We start from the raw sequence: 19,486 nt of genomic DNA on the forward strand, positions 1-19,486 counted from the left end.
CACTACAATCTCTCAGCATCTCCCCAGTAACGTATTAACCAACATAAATAGCTTCTGTTATACATCTGTTCTGTCATTCTCTCCCCAGCAGAAAGGAGCAAGTGCAGGGGTGTATTTTGTTTTTGTAGAGGTTTTGGATTGTTTATTTCAGTTTTGTTTTGGAAAAGAGTAGGGGAAATTTGTCTGGAGGTTTGGGGTTTTTTTCCAGAACATGCTTGTTTTAAGTGCGTATGCCACTATGTATTTATCATAAAAAAATGTAAGATCAAAACCACAGACACATCATTTAGCACAGCGGGTGGTGAGGTTTGCAGCAATTCCTTGCTCTTGTAAATGTGTGTTCCTCAGTCTCAGACCAGTCCCCGGGGAACTTCAGTCCCTCTCAGAGACAAAAATTTTCTTTTGAGAGAAAGGACAGTCTTACTAGCCAGAACTTTAATCAGGCTTTTAGGTATGCTGGTCACAACCTACCAAGTGCTTTAAAGATACACTGTGAATTTGATGACCTGCGGATGGCCAAGACAGAGCATAGCCATGGGTTATGTGCTCATAGCCTCTTCTCCTGAGGAATGAGACTGCCAGGCACGGGGTCAACTGGTGTCCTTGAAGCTCTGAAACCTTCATATCTAGGCATAGGCTGGGCGAGTGTGACAAAGGCCAGGCAGTAACCAGTCATGGAGAGTCCCAGCCAGACCGGGTGGCAGGCTGTGTTGTGCCTGTGGGTGGTACAACATGAGCATGAGCAAGGAATTCATCCCTCCTAAACCATGAATGGAATGACTTGATTGTAGGTACATAGCTTCAACCAAAGGAGTCTGTGAGCTCGTAGACATTTCCCACTGGAATATCTGGTTCCTCTTCTGCACAGTCACTGACCAGTGGCCTCACTGGATGTGGGTCAGTCACTACCATGTGGACTAATTTGTCCTGGTTGAGGTGAGATGGTCCCTGTCGTTGCTCTTAAAGTCTCTGCTTTCAAAGTACTGGCTGTTGCACAGCAGAATGTGTCGGGGAGAAGCAACATTTTGGACTTGTGAGTAGTTTCATGTATATAGTAATGGGCAGAAGTCAGTGAAGTCTGAAACAGGCCATAAACCATTAGGCTTTGCAAAGTGCCACCTTAACTTCAGAAAACAGTCATGAAATTGCAAAAGCACTCATTAAATGTGTGAAATACAGACCCAGAAAGGAGATTCTTAGAGCAGGCATCAGAGGTAATAAATATCCCGCAGCCAATAGCGAGAGCCTGCAGCAAGAGAAATGTGAAGTAAATATGACTCACATTGTACCATTTTTCAGAAATGCAATTTGATAAATTGTCTTCAGAGCTTAAAATAACCCCAGTGTGTAGCAGCTGTGGAGAGTGGGACCTTGCTAACATCCAGCATGTTACTGCCATTCCTCTCTCAGGATGCACCCGAGGCCTTTGAGAAGGAGACCGAGGGGATGTCTGGGCTTCCCAACCTCCTCTGCCACAAAACGAGGCATCTGAATTTTTCATCCGCCCCATCATTTTCTACAAACTATATTTTTCGATTGTTGTGGAAAGGATAAAAAAGCAGGGAGCAAAATATATATTTCTTTTGTCAGCTTCCTAGCGTGATCTTCTATTTTTTGTTATCACAAAATGTGTTGCTTCATATGGTTTGAGCCCAAAAGAGACTTCCTGTATATTGGAGACTATTAAATTTAATCCAGTTACTCTTGCTATGACTCAGAAAACTTATGTTTGACTAAAATGAAATACGTTTGGCTAAAACAGATATTCCAGAAAGGCATTTATTCTTCCTTTGAAGATACCATGAGATAGAATATACACAGTTTCTCTCAGATGAGTGACTATAGGAGTCTTGTTCCCACTGGAGTTTGACAGGGGGATAAATATCACACAGTATCATCCCGTAAATGCAGCCATCCTTTGTGCCCTGCCAGAGGAAAATTAAACAGAGATCTCAAAAAATAAACCCAGCTTCATGGGGGTTCTCTTTATACTGTGTTGAGGAAACAAAGCATGTATTTTGGATTCAGATCAAAACATACTATGAGTACAAGGGAAAGGTATAGTCTTATCATGACATGATAGGTTATCATGTCACATTACCTGGACAACGCAGCTTGAAATTGCTTATTATAATCTGCATTGATTGATTGAGAACAGAGCTGGAGATGCCCTGGTCAGCCTGAACTGGAAGTGAAATGATGGATGAAGCTTTCACCACAGCCTGTGTCTAGGAGAGAGCCAGACTTGAAAGGGGATGTTTCAAGAGCATCAGCAGAGATGCATGAGCAGGAAGAGATGCTGTGCTGGTCCATGCAAGGTGCTATAGGGGACCACTGGTGGGAAATGTTTGGGCCACACCAGTGCGCCCTAAAGGCTGCGGGTGTTTACTGCATACAAGGAGACATGGCGCAAGATACGCACCTCTAGCTGGCTTGGGATAAAGAGTTCAATGGGTTTTAACTTGCCTGCAGAGTTCAGACCTGGAGCCAGTGCAGGGTGCAGTGGCATGTGCCAAGCAGTGACCCACTGGCTGAAGGAGAACCTGCTGCTTAGGGAGGTTTGCTTGCAGAGGTGATGAATGAATGCACTCCAAAGTGGGAAGGAGAGATATAAATGCTGGCAGCTATGCAGTCAATAGATACAATCTATTATTTATAGGCATCTTGTGGACATCATTATTTGTTTTTAGTGACATGGAAACAGTACGCTCTGGCTGATCTATACAGTGTGCAGCCGGGCTTGTATTTCACTGCGCTTCTTTGCAGGCTTTCCGTTGCAGTCAATCATAGTGGTTTGTCTGTGGAAGAGCAAGTACAGTATTTATTATGTACCTGTAATTAATGCTGAACATCTTCCTCTGCTATTTTTCCTGTTTATTTACATTTCTTTTTAGATCAATTGAAAAAAATCACAGGAGACTTCAGCCACAGAGTTGGTGGAAATAACAGCAAAATTGCTCCACAAGTTGTTGAGGTTTTTTTCTCCTAAACTAGCCTCTAGAGATTTTGAAGAATAGCAGCACTTTTAAATTTCATCACGATGTACCTAGTATTGGAAGATTTTATCTGGTTTTAGACAAGATCTAAATCAGAAATTGGTTGAGACAAAAATTTTCCTTTTTTTAGCGAGAGGTTTGATTTGGGTTGTTTCAAGGGAATTATTTCTGTTCTGTCCTTTGTTAACTTACATTTGCAGGGTACTTACTTATTTTGCTAAAAATTTAGAATTAGGGAAATTAGAACCAGCTGCATTTAGCAATTAAAAGGATTTTAATTCCTTCCTGAAATGAAGGCTGAGCCTCGGTGTTTATTTGGCAACTCTTGATTTCAGCAGGCATCTTTTCTGACACTCCAAGCATCTGCCTGTCTTTTTAGCCTGATGCACAGTTCTGGTGCTCTCTTTGCGGTACCCATTATAACCTTAAACAGGACTTAGCTTGTCCTGGAGAGTCACTGGAGAGCTGTGCAAACTCTCCCAAGGCAGGAGTCCCACAGGCAATGGGGAAGGATGCTTTTTTCTTCCCCTTGCACTGTTTGCAGAGGAAGGTCTGGGGGTGATGGAGTGGAGCTCGCTGGTGGGGTTTGCTAAAGCCACCCTGGGGACATGGAGACGGTGTACTTGCTCCTACAGACCAGGTTGCTGACTGCCAGTGGATTCTCTGCACAGTCTCGAGGCAAGGCACATATTTTTGCAATGAAGGGAGAAGCAGCTTGTTGTTTTCTTGGGGAGCACATGCAACCTGCAGCTCATGCTGGGGCTGCCCAGGGGGACAAGGCAGCCAAGCCAGGCTGGGAGCAGGGTTGGTTCAGCATCCCTACTCCTTCCTCAATGTGTGGTGAGTCCAGGAGGCTTGGAGGCTTGTCCATGGGGACAAAGGTCAGGTTCATTTATTTTTGGCAGATTGCTTGAACTGGTGAGCTGAGGTTGGTCTTAAAAGTAAAAATTTAGGATTTCAACTTCTGGAAAAGTCTTCTTTCCTTTTAAATCTGTACCAAATAATTTTGCAATGATCTCTACCTGGCAGAGTTAATTATATCCAGGGAGAGGAAATTCAGGTCACAGGGTAACAGTAGTACTTGCGAATCACCAGGAACTGATGACCACACTTATTTCTAAAATGCATTTAACCAGGGAAAGTGACTCACCAGAGGAGCAGCTTGACAAATTGCACAATATCTAACTAAACAGTCCCCTTCGGAGTTTGCGCACTTCCATGGCAACCAAAATGTGGCAGCCAGGGGAAAATGGAAATTCTTTTAAAATAGTAATCTTTGCTATCCTCTTTTTCATTTGGAAAAATGCTGAAGGATACAGAGGACTCAGAAAAAGGAAATAACCAACTGAGAGAATATTGTTGGGAAAATGCAATTTCATCTGTAAAGGAAAAATGAGTCTTGAATTTCCATGTTCTGCCATCTGAAAATTTCTAAATGCTGCAGAGATAATGAATGTTAACTCCACTGATCTGTAAGCCACTTCCTTGGGATGGTTTCCCTATTAGGCATATCTAGTCACTCTTCCACAGCTCTGACTTCAGGCCTTTACCATTGAGGTTACTGGGGGACAGCAAGAAATTTGCTGAAAGTCCCTGCATTGAGTGACAGTTTTATTAATCATTCCACCAGCTGTGTTTAAAGTAAGAAGTCAAACACTTGATGCAAAAGCAGACTTATTAAGCTAAAAATATAGTTGCAATCTCTTTCTCCAATGTTTCTCAGATTTTTGATTGAAAACAAAGCCAAAAATAGCAGGGGGGAAAGTGCATTGCCCAATTTTTTAATCTATTGAGAAGTTTTATTAGGGCATCTCTGATGTGGAAATGGCATGTGCTGCTTGTGTTTCTAATGCTGTGCACTGGCTCAGGATTGTGAGTGGCACTAAGACTTATAGGGGTGCCTCTGAGATTTATAGCCTTCTCTGTGACTCCGGCAGGAGACCCTCTGAGGCTCCAGGGACTCCCTATTACACTGTACTCTGACTTGCCAATTTTCAATCAGTAAGAGAAACACACTTTCTCTTTTCATTTTCTTCTCTCTTGATAACCTGTTATCCCTGAGCAGTCGGCTCAGCTGGGGTCTGACATCCTCTGAGCTGCAGTCAGGACTGTGCATGGTGGTATCTTCCTAATAGCTAGGTCAGTTGCCAAGTGGTTTTGTCGAAGAATAAGGGTTGTGAGGAGCTGAATGACCTCCATCTCCCTGAAGTGGTGTCCTCTGCAAGGCTGCCTGTCACACACTGCTTTAATGTTGGCACTCCAGAAAAATATTGTAGCTAAGATGGGAAGCCCTGTGCGTGTTTTCACAGGGAAGCCCTGCTTAAATAAGTCTTCCATATGCTGTACATCACTTGTATCAGCACTAAGATATCATGTACACACTCTCTGGATACACAGTTGAATGAGCATCGAACTCCTCGATTCAGACTGTTCTGGCTCACAGCACTCAGAGCAGCCGCAGCTGCTCTTTGCTGGTTTAATCCCCAGAGCTGGCCAAAACCTCATGGCCTTCTGCTGGGAGGCTCGGAGTGCTTCTTTTATTCCACTGGAGTTTGGGATTTATTGTACCTATTCTGCTTTTGTCCCAGATTTCATCCCAACTACTTGTCCTGGTAACTGGGGAAGCACTGTACCCCCTTTTCATGAGAAGTTCAGGGATGCATGTATACAGCAAGCAATGTCCATTGTAACACCCCAAAACTGTCAGCAGGTGAGGACAAATTTATTGCAATATGACAGAGGCACTAGGTTATTCATTGTGAAAGACTTGATGAAGCTGAGTGATTGGGAAAAGCAAAATGTGGGTCATGCTAAGAAATAGGGGCAAAAGCCTTGCTGTGCTTGGACAGCATCTGGAGTTGGAAGAGGCAGAGGATGGAGTCGCCTCTGAAGTCCTCCATGCTGGTATCTCGGTCTTCCTTCCGTTTTCATTGGGATCAAAGGAGCCAAGTGACAGCTAGGGGCCATGTGATTCATGTCATCAAATGGTAGGAAAGGTGTACAGCCCGTGTATATACCCCTTTCTTTAAGCAGCAGCATACTTTATGGCATTCAATCTATTTATTAAAGTCATCCAGTAATTCTGATTAATGCCTACTCAGAAGAGTTGCTGCTTACCCTTAGATCCAGAGGCTAAGCAGCAATAATCCAATCATGGTAATCATAACTTACTACTTTGATCTTCAGATAAAAGAGCCTATAGAAGTGCAAAAGTGTTACATCACCGTTAGTTGGACAACTTCAAAGCATGTTATATACACTAATGAATTCTCCCAACACAGTTTGATGAGAAGTAATAGGAGGCAAATGTGTGAACAGATAGGTAGAAAGGAAAAGAGGAGACGATGAGTCCTCAGATGGTGAAAGGGAAAAGCAGTAAAAATAAGTACCTGTACACTGTGGATAGGTGTGAGATGTGAAGAAGAGTCCACGAGGGCCCAGCTGCAGGAGTCAGGCTGGGATGCTCTCTCGTAGGAGGAATTTTCTCTCTCATTTCTTGAAGCTCTCAATAAGAAGCAGGATCTCAGGATGCAGAAAGGCAAACAGAGGGAGGGGGCAGCTTTTCATCTCAGCAGTGCTTCCAAAGCCTTCAAAAATAAAAAATTCACCAAATGTATCTTAGCAGGTGAAATAGGGGCAGCAGAAACACTGAACCTGTTTTTCCTTCACAGTTTGAGAGTTTTAATGTTAAAAGACAGACACTCCTGTGCAGAAAAAGCTTTTCTAAAAAACACTGGCTGGGGAGACCAGACTCATTCCTCACCAGTTCTGTAAGGGATACAGTACACCCTTGCAGAAAAAAGAAAGGCACAAAAGTGAAAATAGAGAAAATGTAACTTGTACAGTCTTGGTGAGGAATCACATTCTAAATTAGAAATGAGAGAGGAAAGAAAGGGAATATTTGGGAATATTGCTCAGAGTGAAAAATCTTCCAGTGCAGAAAATACTCTCCCAGAAAAGGCTTCTCTCTTGCCAGATTGGGAAATTTGACAACAGACAGACAGAAAAACAGAGCAAAAAGAATGAAGGCAAGGCACCCTGGAAGAAGTCTGAACTAGGTTATTGTACCATTGACCAAAAGTCTCAGAAATGGAGCTTTAAATTGTGAGCACATGTAGATGGCTAAAGAGGATCTTGGAAAAATAAGAACAGTAGCATATAATCCAAAATATATTAAAACTTTGGGAAAAAAAGCTTTTTCATCAAGCAGACTTTGAAGAAGAGACTGGGGAAGAACATATGAAATCTAGCAACACAGCGAAGGACATTAGCACAATAGGCCGTTGTTTAAAAAGAAAGATGAGTGCTCTTAAATTTGGGGCCACCTGAGGTTGAGGAAGTTCCTGAGTAATGAATCTCCTGGGGCGCTCCAACGAGCACTTCTGACTAAATTTTATGCTTGTCACCTTGTGAGTTTTTCTCAGCAAAGCGAACAAATGTCACCAAAGTGAGAAAAATACGTGAAGAGCCTTTTTTACAGTGAAATTTTTGCTCAAAGGCATGACAACTGTCGGGTTTTTTTCCTTGTAGCAAAAACTGGCAAAACTACAGAAGAGGGATGACTTTGCCTTTCACCAGAGCTGCTGAGCAGCCTGAAGTGACCATGTATTTCTCAGCAAACCTCTATCTGAACACTCATCCCTTAAACTACCCTTGTTTGCAACATGGAGAGGCACACACCATGCCTGTACTTAAGAGAATGACAGTGCATTTTTTTGGATCTATCTGTTCTGCCTTTCAGCCACATTCTTAGTTTTTCTTAGGGTTCCACCTCATGTCTCTACTCCAACCCTTTGCTTACAATGTTTTTTACCAGCCCTGTGGAAGAACTGCGTGTATTACCTTGCAGTTTTAGGGATAAGCATCTCAGCAGCCAGTTCTGACTGCTCAGGGATGGTGGCTCCCTCGAGTGAAGGACATACCTCAGTTCTGCAGTTCTGATCTGTAGGAGTGTTTTTATACCATGGGTGGTTCATGGGTCCTGCTGACGTTGAGGTGGGCTGGTTGGCCGTGCCAGTGAATGTTTGCTTGGCATCTAGTGCTTCCAACACCATACTTTGTTAGTTGAGCATGTGAGATGTGTTGGTTGCGTAGCAGCAGACTGCATTTTGCGTCCATTGAGGACCACAGGAGAGCACAGCCTGCAGACTGCTACTGAGTACATAAATCACCCTCGGTGTAGCTGGGCCCATTTGATACTGCCTCTGCCTGCTGGGATTGAGTGTCTCAGGAAGGGGAAATGGGCAAAGAAGCAGCTCAGAGGTAAATTCTACCTGGTGACCAATGCGTCAGGCCACCCACCCAGGTGAAGTTCATAAATGTGATTCATCCTCTTCTCCCACAGCTGGGAACTGAATTAGATGAATTAAGCTACCCTGGATCCCATAAATGACAGGGCTTCCTAAGGAACAAAAAAAAAGAGCTCCTGGATGCTAGTCCTCTGGTTAGGCTGTTAGGTACCTCTTGCCTGTCAAAATGCTAAGTGAATGTCTTGAAAACAGCACGTAGCTGCTCCATGTAGTCATGCTTATACTTAGCACTGCAGCAATCCAGGCTCCAATGACTGGAGAACCACAAGTGGCATGATGCATTTCTGACTAAGCAGGAAAACTCATTTTAGAAAGAGGTTTTGCCCATTAAAGGGAAATTGAAGAGAAAAGTGCCAACATATTCTGCAAAAGAAGAGAAGAAATGGTAGGAGAGGGACCATATACTGCTGTCCAAGGCCATTAGTTTAGGCAGAAAGAAACAGTAAATAAACTATGACTTACAATTAAGGCTTCACAGATATACATCCTCCCATTGAATCTGTGAGATTCTGCATATTTGCAGACAATGTGTTCAGTCGTTGCAATATTTACACAGCAAGTGACCTCAAGACCTCTTCTTAAAAGGACTTCTGCTGGGATTCTGCAATCCATATTGCCTCCTTCCAGTGGCTTTAGGGGTCAGATGAGCTGGCATGGTTTGCCTGAAAACATGAGAAAGAGCCCATATACAAAAGTTAGGAAGCTCTCCATCTTTTTCCTTCTTTTTCTTTGAAACAAAAATCAGAAAATCAGGAGAGAAACAGCATGGAACTCTCAGTACCTGTGCACCCTCAGCTTTTTTACCCTGTCTCACTGGTTAATGTTACCCACAAAAAATATGGGGTAAAATCAAAATATGCAGCTATGACCTCTGTAGAAAAGCGTGAAGGGAGCTGAAGAAGGAATTTGTATCACTGAAAGAGATAAATGAGAGTGTCAATAGAAAACATTCTTAATTCTGTGTTTGTAAGGGGTCTCCTGACACTTCGTGTTAAAGCCCAGCACTGCAGTTGGGACTCCAGACTCTTGTACCGGGAGGTAGAGTTCAATAAGTAAATGCAAGCTAATAAGGGTAAGAAAATTGGTAATACAACACGGACAGAGAAACATGCATTATAATCACTCCACTTTCCTGACAAACAGTTGGTAGCTCATTCAAAACTATCCATAGCATAGCAGAGGATAAGAGCTTTGCAGCATGTGATGATGGATGCACCCAGAGCTGTTCCCAGCTCCACAACCCCACGCTAAGTTTGTTCCTCTATGGCTATTCACAGATTTTTCAAGCAAATCCAGGGTTCATGTCAGGGTTGGAGATAAAATGGTGAGACCAATCATGCCAGGTGGTCTGTGACACACAGAAAAAGCAAAGCTCATTTACATTGACAGAGTTTGATGTTGAAAATTTGTTTAAAATAAGAGCAAAACTGGAGCAAAATGTTTGCAACTAATCCACTACCAAGTCAATCTTCAGATAGACCTATGAAATTATCTAGAGTCAGTATCAAATTAGCAGAGTAGTGTTGGAGATCAGAGGATCTGTGTGGGTAGAAGACCAAAAGTGGATTTGACCCACAATCAGTAGAACAAGCATATAAGAGCTTTCCTTTCAACAGTTTTGCATAAATTCATTCAGTGACGAATATGTCAGTTGACTAAGTGAGCCTTTATTAGAATTGAATTTAACAGCAAATCTGGGAAATCCTCCCAAAGCAACTATGGCTTTAGAATCCCAGATTTGCACTTCTAATTAAAACACTGTCAGTTTAGGTGTAATTCTCCATAAGAAATGGATGTGGAGAGGGGGAAGGGAGAAGTGGGAGAGAACTAAGATGGTGCTTGAACAGGTTTACTTTGTATATTTTCTGATCATCTTGTTACTGTTTTCCGCAAAAAAAAATGTATTATGCTCTTCTAATAAGATGGCAAAGCAGAGGCAAACTCCTGTCAGCTTTTCCTACCTTCCATAAGGGATAAGATCAAAGAGCAAATTGTTTGATCAAGGACTGCATTTTGTTTTGAGAAATAAGAGATTATAGCTGCATGATTTTCTTTTTTATGTGAAGAATCTGTCAATGCTGAGGCTAGAACATTAAAAAAAATCACTTCATGAACAAAGGGAACTTATAATTCTTTGCTGCTTTCTACTGGCAAAGTACAGTTGCTTTTGCAAGGAAAGGTAAAAAGAAAGTCATCTAAGTAAGAAAATCAAAATTACTATTTTCAGCGTGGTCATCTGCAATTTTTCCATTAGACAGATATAAAATAGCACATTCCAGAATTATCTTTTAAATTATGTATGTGGTACATAAGGGTTTAATAAAGTATTATAAAATACTGAAAGAAAATTATTTATAATGAGAAATCAGAAACAAAATTGTTTACAGTGTTAAAATTATACCTTTTACCCTTTCAGAAATGAAACATTAAGTAATAGAAAAATGCAAAGCTTGGACGGACCCAAGCCAACCATTTGTGTAACACTACTTTTAGAGGACATTTGCGACTGTTATCTTTTCATTCCGATTGAAAATATTAAAGTTTCGTTTACAATTTCAGAATTTTCCACAGAATCGTCTAGGTTGGAAAAGACCTTGAAGATCATCTAGTCCAACCATACCACGGTTCTGAAATTCTGGTTCCCAGCCAGCTCTAATTTTAAGTAGATTGTGCACCATGGTTAATGAGAGCAGAGTATTTACTACTTACTCCTGCAAGGATAATGTGGGAAAGGAGCACCCCATTCTTGCTACTGTTCTGTGAGGGGCAGGCAAGACCTCAAGTCAGGGAGAGGATGGGGGGGAGGAGTGTGATCTTATCCAGCACAGGCAGGGCTAGAGGAAGAAAGCAAGAGATCTTAATTTGGATTGTGTAGGAAAGAAAAGTGTAGGTGCAGAAGGAATAATATAGGTTGAAAAATGTACAATCTAGTCTATTTAGCTATTTCATCCCTTTCTGCATCCCAGAGTTAACCATTCATTATAGCCTCTTTCACTGTTACCCTTGCTTATTTTATTCTGGTTTATTTTAGATACTGCTATTTGCAAACATTACTATGATAATGAATGTGAATAAATCCAGAGGTCAAATAGACAAATCCAAATATCCAAACCTTAGCATATCTTTAAAGTGCTAAACGGTGTGTCCCATCTCACTTTAGCTCTCCTAACTCTTTTCCACACAGCAGAGAGCTGATTGCCTTCATGTTATGCTTGAACGGGTATGGGGACATGTAAATTCTCTGTGCAAGAGGAGTTAAACCCCATACTGCCCATTAGTGAAGAGAAATGAACTTGAGCTAGGGCTCAAGCTGCAGAACATTTGTTAGTCAAGTGGAAGGTCATTTTCTGTTATCTAGCTGTGGAGTGTGATTTTCAAAACCTCAAAGTGACTTAAAAGTACAAGGTATATCTGTTCCTCTGTGACTGCTCTTACTGGAGCATAAACACAATTCTAAGTCCCACCGGCTTTTGACCAGGCTTTTAGCTCCCTAGTATTGAAGTCACTTCTAGAAATGGGACATTATCTCCTAAATTACAAAAGCACTTTTGCAAATATGTCCCATGATGGTAGCACTGCTGCTCTCCTGCTTGGTCTACAGAAGTAACACAACAAGACCATAATGGATATTGTCTTTCCAACCACTTGCAGCGGTAAGCAGTAACAGGCATTGGCTCAAAATCTAAACAGGCAATACAGTTACCCAGAGAGATCCAACCTGTCCTGTTTAACCTGTGTTCACTGCTATTGAGCTGTGGAGATGTCACATGGGATCGCATCTGCTTGTGTGATGTTTCATGATGACTTTTATAATATTTTTTATTGTATTGCACTAGCCTCCAAGAGCCTTCATCACTGGCCAGCATTCCCTTGTGTTAGAAGCTGCACAACCACAGAGCAAAAGGATGGTACCCTATAGAGCCCGTGAGTGTTTTCTCTGCTGTGTGTTTACAGCAGTTTAGATTCACAGCTTCTAGCTCCGAGTCAATCTAGCAAAGAGGGCAAACATTGCCCATTAGCACAATAAAACATCATACACATGAAGCCCTAACCATGCTGGCAGTCATTTCAAGCTGTTTATTTCCCCTCCTTTCCTTCACAGTCTATAAGGGTAGGCACTCACCTCCTCACAGCATCTCATGTCATGAGGAGAAATGACCAGCACCAGCAACAGACACAGCCCAGATGAGACTGGTGCGTTATACAGACATGCATCCTGTCCTGCCTGGCTCCCACTGGAAAGACGCTACAGCCCCTTTCCCTCTTTCTCTAGCCGTCCTTGTTACCTCCCAATCTCAATACCCCACAGTTACTTTTTCATGCTGTCAGTGCCAGGTGCAGAGCTGGGAAGCATAAGCCATCTGCATCTGACAGCAGGCAGCCCCCGTGGGATAAGCCAGTAATGAATATCACCAGGATGTCAAGGGTCTAGAGGCAGGAATTCGGCTGACTGCCGCTGAAGGGATTGAAACAAGTTGCAGAAATATTCCAGCTTCGTCAGGAAGGAAAGGCTGTATAATTTGCAGCTGGAGATGAATGTGATTATTTGCCATGCAAATGGATTTTGCCAGCTCAAAGTGGCCTTCATCAGCAGAGATTGTTGTATTTGACATTATCTGGTTACTTCTGTTTAATGCCTCTGTGCCTTTTCTGAGCGCTTCCTTCCCTGAGCACACATCATCCAGATTAATTAGAGACAGGTATTTTTTCCTCTTCCCCATCAATCTGAAGATGTGTGAGCTGAACCCATAGCTGCCTTCCTCCCCAGTCCTTCTCCAAATATGAAACAAAAGGTAAAGTTGTTTGCACTGACAGGCTGAGTATTTTCTGCAGATGGGAAGCACGATGGTCACATTTATCTCGCCTAACTTTAGCTACTTAAAAATTAGCTGTTTAGTCCAACCTAGTCATCCTAGTTCCTTCAAATTCAATAGAGAGGGAGGGCTGCAGAGGGACCTCCTCCCAAGATGGGATAGATGGGGTGAATCATCCCTGGAGGTCCCTACTCATCTCCAGAGGTTGTTTGGTGAATATGTCTCACTTAGAAAGTTAGAGATAGGGTAGAAGAACAGTGCCCATCTGCCTGACTTTCCCACAGCATCCAGCACTCCCCCAACAAACCTCTGATCTCCCTCTCTGGCGGGCAGTGATAGGGAGGCATAAAAAGAAAGTAATCTGAGATGAGGGACCATAGGTCTGCTCAGCCATGTTGCTGCCGTTAGCAATGAAGGAGGAGGTTTGCACAAGACACTGCAGGATGGGGTAACCAGGATATAGCTTGTGGTTGGAAACCATGCCAGTGGGTAAGATCTGGATGATTAAGAAAAGAATTTGTGAACTCGCTATAGTATCACCTTGGAGATGGGTCCTCTAGACTTTACTGAAAGACCTTGAAAGGTGGATCCTTCAAAGTCATTCACTGAGCTTGGGTTTATGGTTAGATGGACTTTGCTGCCCAGTTTCAGAAAAGTCCATGGAAGAAGAAACCAGAGGGGAAAGTCAGAGGCTGCTCCAAAATGAGGCCCCTGTGCAGAGGAAAGCCTGACCCACCTCTATTTGTAGAAGTCCTTTCAGTCACAGCTGTAAAATACACTGCTTGTCCTTTCTGTCACTGTAATCCCTTGCTGTCATGTTTCCTGCACTTTCTCTCTGCCACGGGTGAAAGCTGCTGTGATCGTTCTCCAGGAGAGTGGGGCTGACAGCACACGTAGTGGGATGGGCCTTATTTCCACATATTAAAACATGTGCTTTCTGCTCTGCCCCACGTGCTGCATGTGTCAGTCGCTGTGTCTGCTTTCTGCTGGGAAGTGATCTCAAAGGTTTTTGACTAAAGAGATTTCAGGATGGGCTGATATCAATGGGGAGATGACATGATGTCTGCAGGAGCAGCTCCCCTCACATCAGAAATATTTAAAACCAGGCTGGACAAACTGGAAGAGTATAACCTAGATAAGTCATGCGACTGGTGGGCTATGCGGGTTTAGTCTCTTTCCAGCTCTAATTTTGGTGATTCTGCAGGGTGTGTTTTTTCCCCCAGTGGAACGACAGAGCATGCAGATTTGTTTGTCAAGTCGTGTTAAACCACAGTAAACCATAGCAGCTGGAGCCAGGGCTTCACAGAGACCTGGACATGGCATGACACACACTGTCATGAGCTGGTCCAGTGCCCTTAGCTGGACTGGGATATCTCTGTTACCATCCAATAAACAATATTTCTGTGGAGTGACTCAGGTCAGCAGAAAGGTATCACTGAGACATGGTCCCCCATGGAGAAATAAGCAGTGTTTCTTGTGGGCAGGTCCTCCTTAGTCAGACTGCCTGGCTTTATCAAATAACATTGTAAGTTATATTCTGTCTGGGATAGTGCTCTGCATCTAGAGAAGGACCATATAAATAATTTAGACAAAATGGATGAATACTGACATCATTCTAAAATTATCTTCCACTCTTAAATTTTTTTTTAGAATATTTTCTTATAAATTTAATATAAATTAATGCCTGCTTGACCTATTTGCCTCTATAGCTATCCAGTGGTTACAGATAATTGGCTATTTGATTGCAGCAAGTGAAAAATATCTAGATTTTAAGGTATTATTATGAACATCTTGTCTAACCATCTGCTGAATACAAAACAGAGAATGTCAGTAGGCAAATTATTCATTAAGGCTGTAGATCCTCTCTGAGCTTCAATATGTCTTACAAAAAAACACAGAGTTTTGGTTTTTAAGCTTAAGGTGATGGAGAAGCTGACCTAGTGATCCTAGATGGTCTGTATAGCTGGTCTGACTCCATACTGGTGCTCCTTCCCACTGTGGGTATATGGCACAACACAGACCTCACCAGAGCTGCTGTTTGGATGGGCATTGCCCTGCCTAGATAAACCTTCCTCATAGTTGTCTCTATGTCTTATTGTTAATATTATGATATAAAATCAAAGCAAATTCAATCAGCTTATTGCTCATTTTTTTTCACTGTGAATTTGTTATTCCCCCTCTAATTGCATTGACACCTTGAAAAGTAGATTAAGAACTGAGACAAACTTTTGTCTTCCCTGGAAGTGGCTGGAGAACATGATTTTGGGTAAATACCCGGGTAAATGATGGGCCTGCACGAGCAAGCTGCACATTTTGGACCTTCACACTCCTCCTGTTTGACTCTCCTCTCTGTGTCCAGGTCTCTCTCTGGCCGCATAGTCGGTGGCGTCTGGTGGTTCTTCACCTTGATCATCATATCCTCCTACACAGCTAACCTGGCTGCCTTCCTCACCGTGGAAAGGATGGTTTCTCCCATCGAGAGTGCAGAGGACTTGGCCAAGCAGACGGAAATTGCCTATGGGACCCTGGAAGCTGGCTCCACTAAAGAATTTTTTAGGGTAAAAAGGAAACTTTCATGCAAACATTTTGATTAGTCCTTTGTTTGACAAGTCCTCCAGACCCGTCCTCTCTCATCCTCAGCTCAGGTTTGATTTTTTTCTCTTGCTTCCCCTTACCATGTTAGGACCCGCTGAGCTTGTCCTTAGAACAGCAAAAATCCAGTTTTCCCTGTGCCTCTCAAAAGACTGGCTGTGTCTCCAGTACATGTGATATTCTGTGCTTGTAAACGCAAATATGCAATATCCGTGTGCTTCCCCATGTTACCGAGGAGCTGCTCTGAGCGGCTCCAGAAGAAACCATCTCCTGATTTCCAGCTTGGTTTGCCCTTGGTTTGATCCTTGTTCACTTGTCGTACACGAATATGTGGCAGAAATCAGGGGCTGATCTGGGCCCTGATGCAAAAATGGCAGGAGGCTCATGAACATCACGTTACCCCTTTTGCGTGAGTATGTGTTCAGGCCAAGCTGGAAATCTCAGCTGGCACCCAAACCTCTGTTAATGCTCCTGTTGGGTTTCTGCTGTCCTATGCAGAGATCCAAAATAGCAGTGTTTGAGAAGATGTGGACATACATGAAGTCAGCCGAACCCTCCGTTTTTGTGAGGACGACGGAAGAGGGGATGATCCGGGTGAGGAAGTCGAAAGGGAAGTATGCCTACCTCTTGGAGTCCACGATGAACGAGTACATTGAGCAGCGGAAGCCCTGTGACACCATGAAGGTGGGAGGTAACTTGGACTCCAAAGGCTATGGCATTGCAACGCCAAAGGGGTCTGCACTGAGGTAAGTAGCTTGGATTTGCTTTCTTTTGCCAAACCACCCAGCAAATCAATGTATGCACACAGTTCAATCTCCATTGCCATGTTAATCACTAAAGCTTGGGGCAAGGAGGTGGGGGAGGTGGAGTAAAAGGGATATGAAGATTCAGCATGATGTGCAGGGAAATAAAATGCCCAGCTCCCACTGAGCAGCAATGGGAGCATCTAATTATTCAAGCCCTGCATTTGGAAACTGGATCCTGGCTGACCCACTTGCTGTGAATGTGTCTGCTGTGTTAGGTGATGGCAGGGGGGCTGCTGTGGTGTAACCATTGGTTTCACAGAGCATTATCCGGAAGAGACGCTCATCCTGTGCCATGTGAACTGCACAGCTTTGCAGAGTATGGTATTACCCTGGCTTGGATCCATGCTTGCAGAGGGAGTTCTCATGCAGAAAGCGTTTTGGTGTTTCCTAAAATAAAATGCCATTTTTGAAGGGGTGGAAAGCCAGTTTTGAAAAAGTCCTGCAAAAGGTGTGCATTCTCATTCACTGAGTCAATTCAGATCCTGGCAAGCGCCAAATTTATGACAAGTCCAAAGGGGCACAAATCCTTCATTTCTGAGCCCAGACCTGCAGCTGTCACACACCTTTGCCTACTCTCATGTGAAATATCTTCAGAGACCTTCCTTTAAAAAGAAGAACCCTTAAAAAGTACAGACCCAGATCTGAGTTAGTAGCAGAGCTTGGGCACTGCACACAGCCATACTGCTGGGCACGAGCTGGTCCCTTGCAAAGTGCATCACACAAACGGACCTGCTCAGAGCAGCATTACCACAGTCTGCAAACCGGGATGGTGATCTGAGTCACGTCAGAGGTGCGGTTCCTTTTGGCAGCAGCCGTGCAAGTTCCTCACGTTACAGTCATGAGGAATATGAGTTTAAGGATTTAGTGGGACTAGTAAATGCTCAGAAGCCACAGCTGTAAGTAATCTGATTGATGCTCCAACTGATTTAGTTACTTACTGAACATATTTTAATCAAAATATTTTGACCAAAATCATACGTGTGGCCTTATACTTGCTTGCTAACATAACCCAATGCAGAGACATTTAATCCATAGTCTCTGGATTACTAGAAACCAACTGAGCATTTGCTGATGGATTTGTCTGGTCACAAAGCTCCTGAGCCAAAGCCAGCCCAACAAATAGAAGATATATCAACTGGTAGTGGATGAGGCCCAAGGATTTTGATTACTACATTTATTAAGTCAACTCAAACTAGATTCAGCACTTCCCATATCAGCTGTATCTTTGGAGAAGCTCATGAACACAGTGCAGGTGGTCCAGAAGGCAATTCTTACATCCAGCGTGGTTCAGGCTCTGAAATGACTTGGGGGCCTCCAAATGAAGGTGGATATATTCTTACAGCTTTGAGATGTTTTCTGTTGCACTCACCAGTGTTTGTTTTCTGTATTGGAAATATGGAAATTAGGATACAAGGCTGATTCTATTTATTTATTTATTTAAACATCAATCTTGTATCCTAATTTTGATATTATAAAAACAAACAAACAGGAACATCTTACCTGTCTTGTAATTGTTGGCATGTGAAGGAGCCATTTATCATACTTCTAAGAAAAATAAACAACAACAAAGAAAATTGCATAAATCATTTTAATTTTGTAGATCCAAACATCCCTCTGCTAGACATGATTCCAAAAATTCCTAACATTTCTTTCTGTTTCCTCTTTTTCATCCTGGCTGCATGTAGAACAAATTTCTTATGGCCCTAATGGCAAAGGAGGAATGCTTGATTTTCCATCTGATGGTGTTTCTTTGGAACAGTTGTTGTCAGTTTTTGTCCCATTATGTTTGTTTTGTTCCTGTTGTTTTAATCTTAGTAGTTGCCTACAGTCATCATGTAGTGTTTGTTTTCCCCTTGGGGTCCTGCACGTGAGAGGTTGCCCTGAGCAAGGTGACATTCATGAGGCATCTGTTAGCACGGTCAGCCTGTCCCTTATTCAGGCTTCATCTTCACTCACTTCCACCCACAGAGTAAAAGCTCTGAGCCAGGTTTGGAGGTACATGTGAGCCAGGCCTGTCTTGGATCAGATGTGTTTTAGGAGCTGGGCTGCATTTTGATTTTTGCTGCAACCTGTCCCTTTTGTAGCTAGACTGGTTTTCCTGCATTTAGGATAGCTGATTAGGAAAGGATCCTAGAAAGATGCTAAATGAGAGTTCACCATTGTTTTTTCTTGCTTCTACATGGGAACACAATGCCAGGATATTGCCACAGATGAATGAAGACAAGGCTGAAAATCCAGAAATAATTCTACGTGTTGTAGCAGGTGCAAACATCCCCCTCAGGCTGTCAGTGAGGTCTCTCAGGCTGCTAAAAGAGCTTGCTTCTTTCTCCTAGGTGATCTGGCTTTGAATATCTTTTGGCCTCCAGGTGTTAAAATTCAGTTGCATTTAGGCATGGCTTAAAAGGGCAATGATGAGAGGGCAGAAATTACACCTTTCAACACCAGCTTGTTCAAGGTGTGATCCTGTCTGACATGAGATAGTCATGCAGCTGCAAAATCCATCCATTTACCTGGCAGGCGCAATTCTCCACTGTTGGACAAGTGATCAAAAAGAGGGCAGAAAGCCAAATTGCCCAAAACAGAGGAAAGAAAACCCGAGAAATCCCATGCAAGTCTGGACTCAAGGAATAGGGAGATTTTTGAGATGGAGATCTGGGAGGGCAAGTTCTTCAGAGCAGCCATACTGACATTAAGTTCCCTAAAATACAAGTCAATTTTCCTAGGGTCTGTGAATAAACCCAGAATGTTCCCTGTTAAAAACTCACCTTCTTTCAGGACCCCAGACCTCTCGGTCTTTCATCAAAACACACTCAAGATGAAGTACAGCTTGTTCTATGTACTCCCCATGAGCTGAAGAGAGAGACAATTAACTGAAATGAAGCTTCCTAGGAAAGATAACACATAATGCTTAGCACATGGCCCCAAAAATCATATGGCTGATATTGTTCTCAGGGAAACGGCAATGCATT

General features: G+C 42.9%; 1 protein-coding gene across 1 annotated transcript in view; it reads left to right on the forward strand.

The window, feature by feature from the left end:
- The window catches only part of GRIA1 (glutamate ionotropic receptor AMPA type subunit 1), a 128,950-nt gene that overhangs the window by 93,423 nt on the left and 16,041 nt on the right, over positions 1-19,486 (forward strand). Inside the window, exons 12-13 of the mRNA XM_074838587.1 lie at positions 15,479-15,677; positions 16,210-16,457. Coding sequence (XP_074694688.1) covers positions 15,479-15,677; positions 16,210-16,457 — 447 coding nt within the window. The remainder of the gene's footprint in view (positions 1-15,478; positions 15,678-16,209; positions 16,458-19,486) is intronic.

Source organism: Strix aluco, chromosome 13 (genome assembly GCF_031877795.1).
Source record: "Strix aluco isolate bStrAlu1 chromosome 13, bStrAlu1.hap1, whole genome shotgun sequence".
Taxonomy (NCBI): Eukaryota; Metazoa; Chordata; class Aves; order Strigiformes; family Strigidae; genus Strix; species Strix aluco.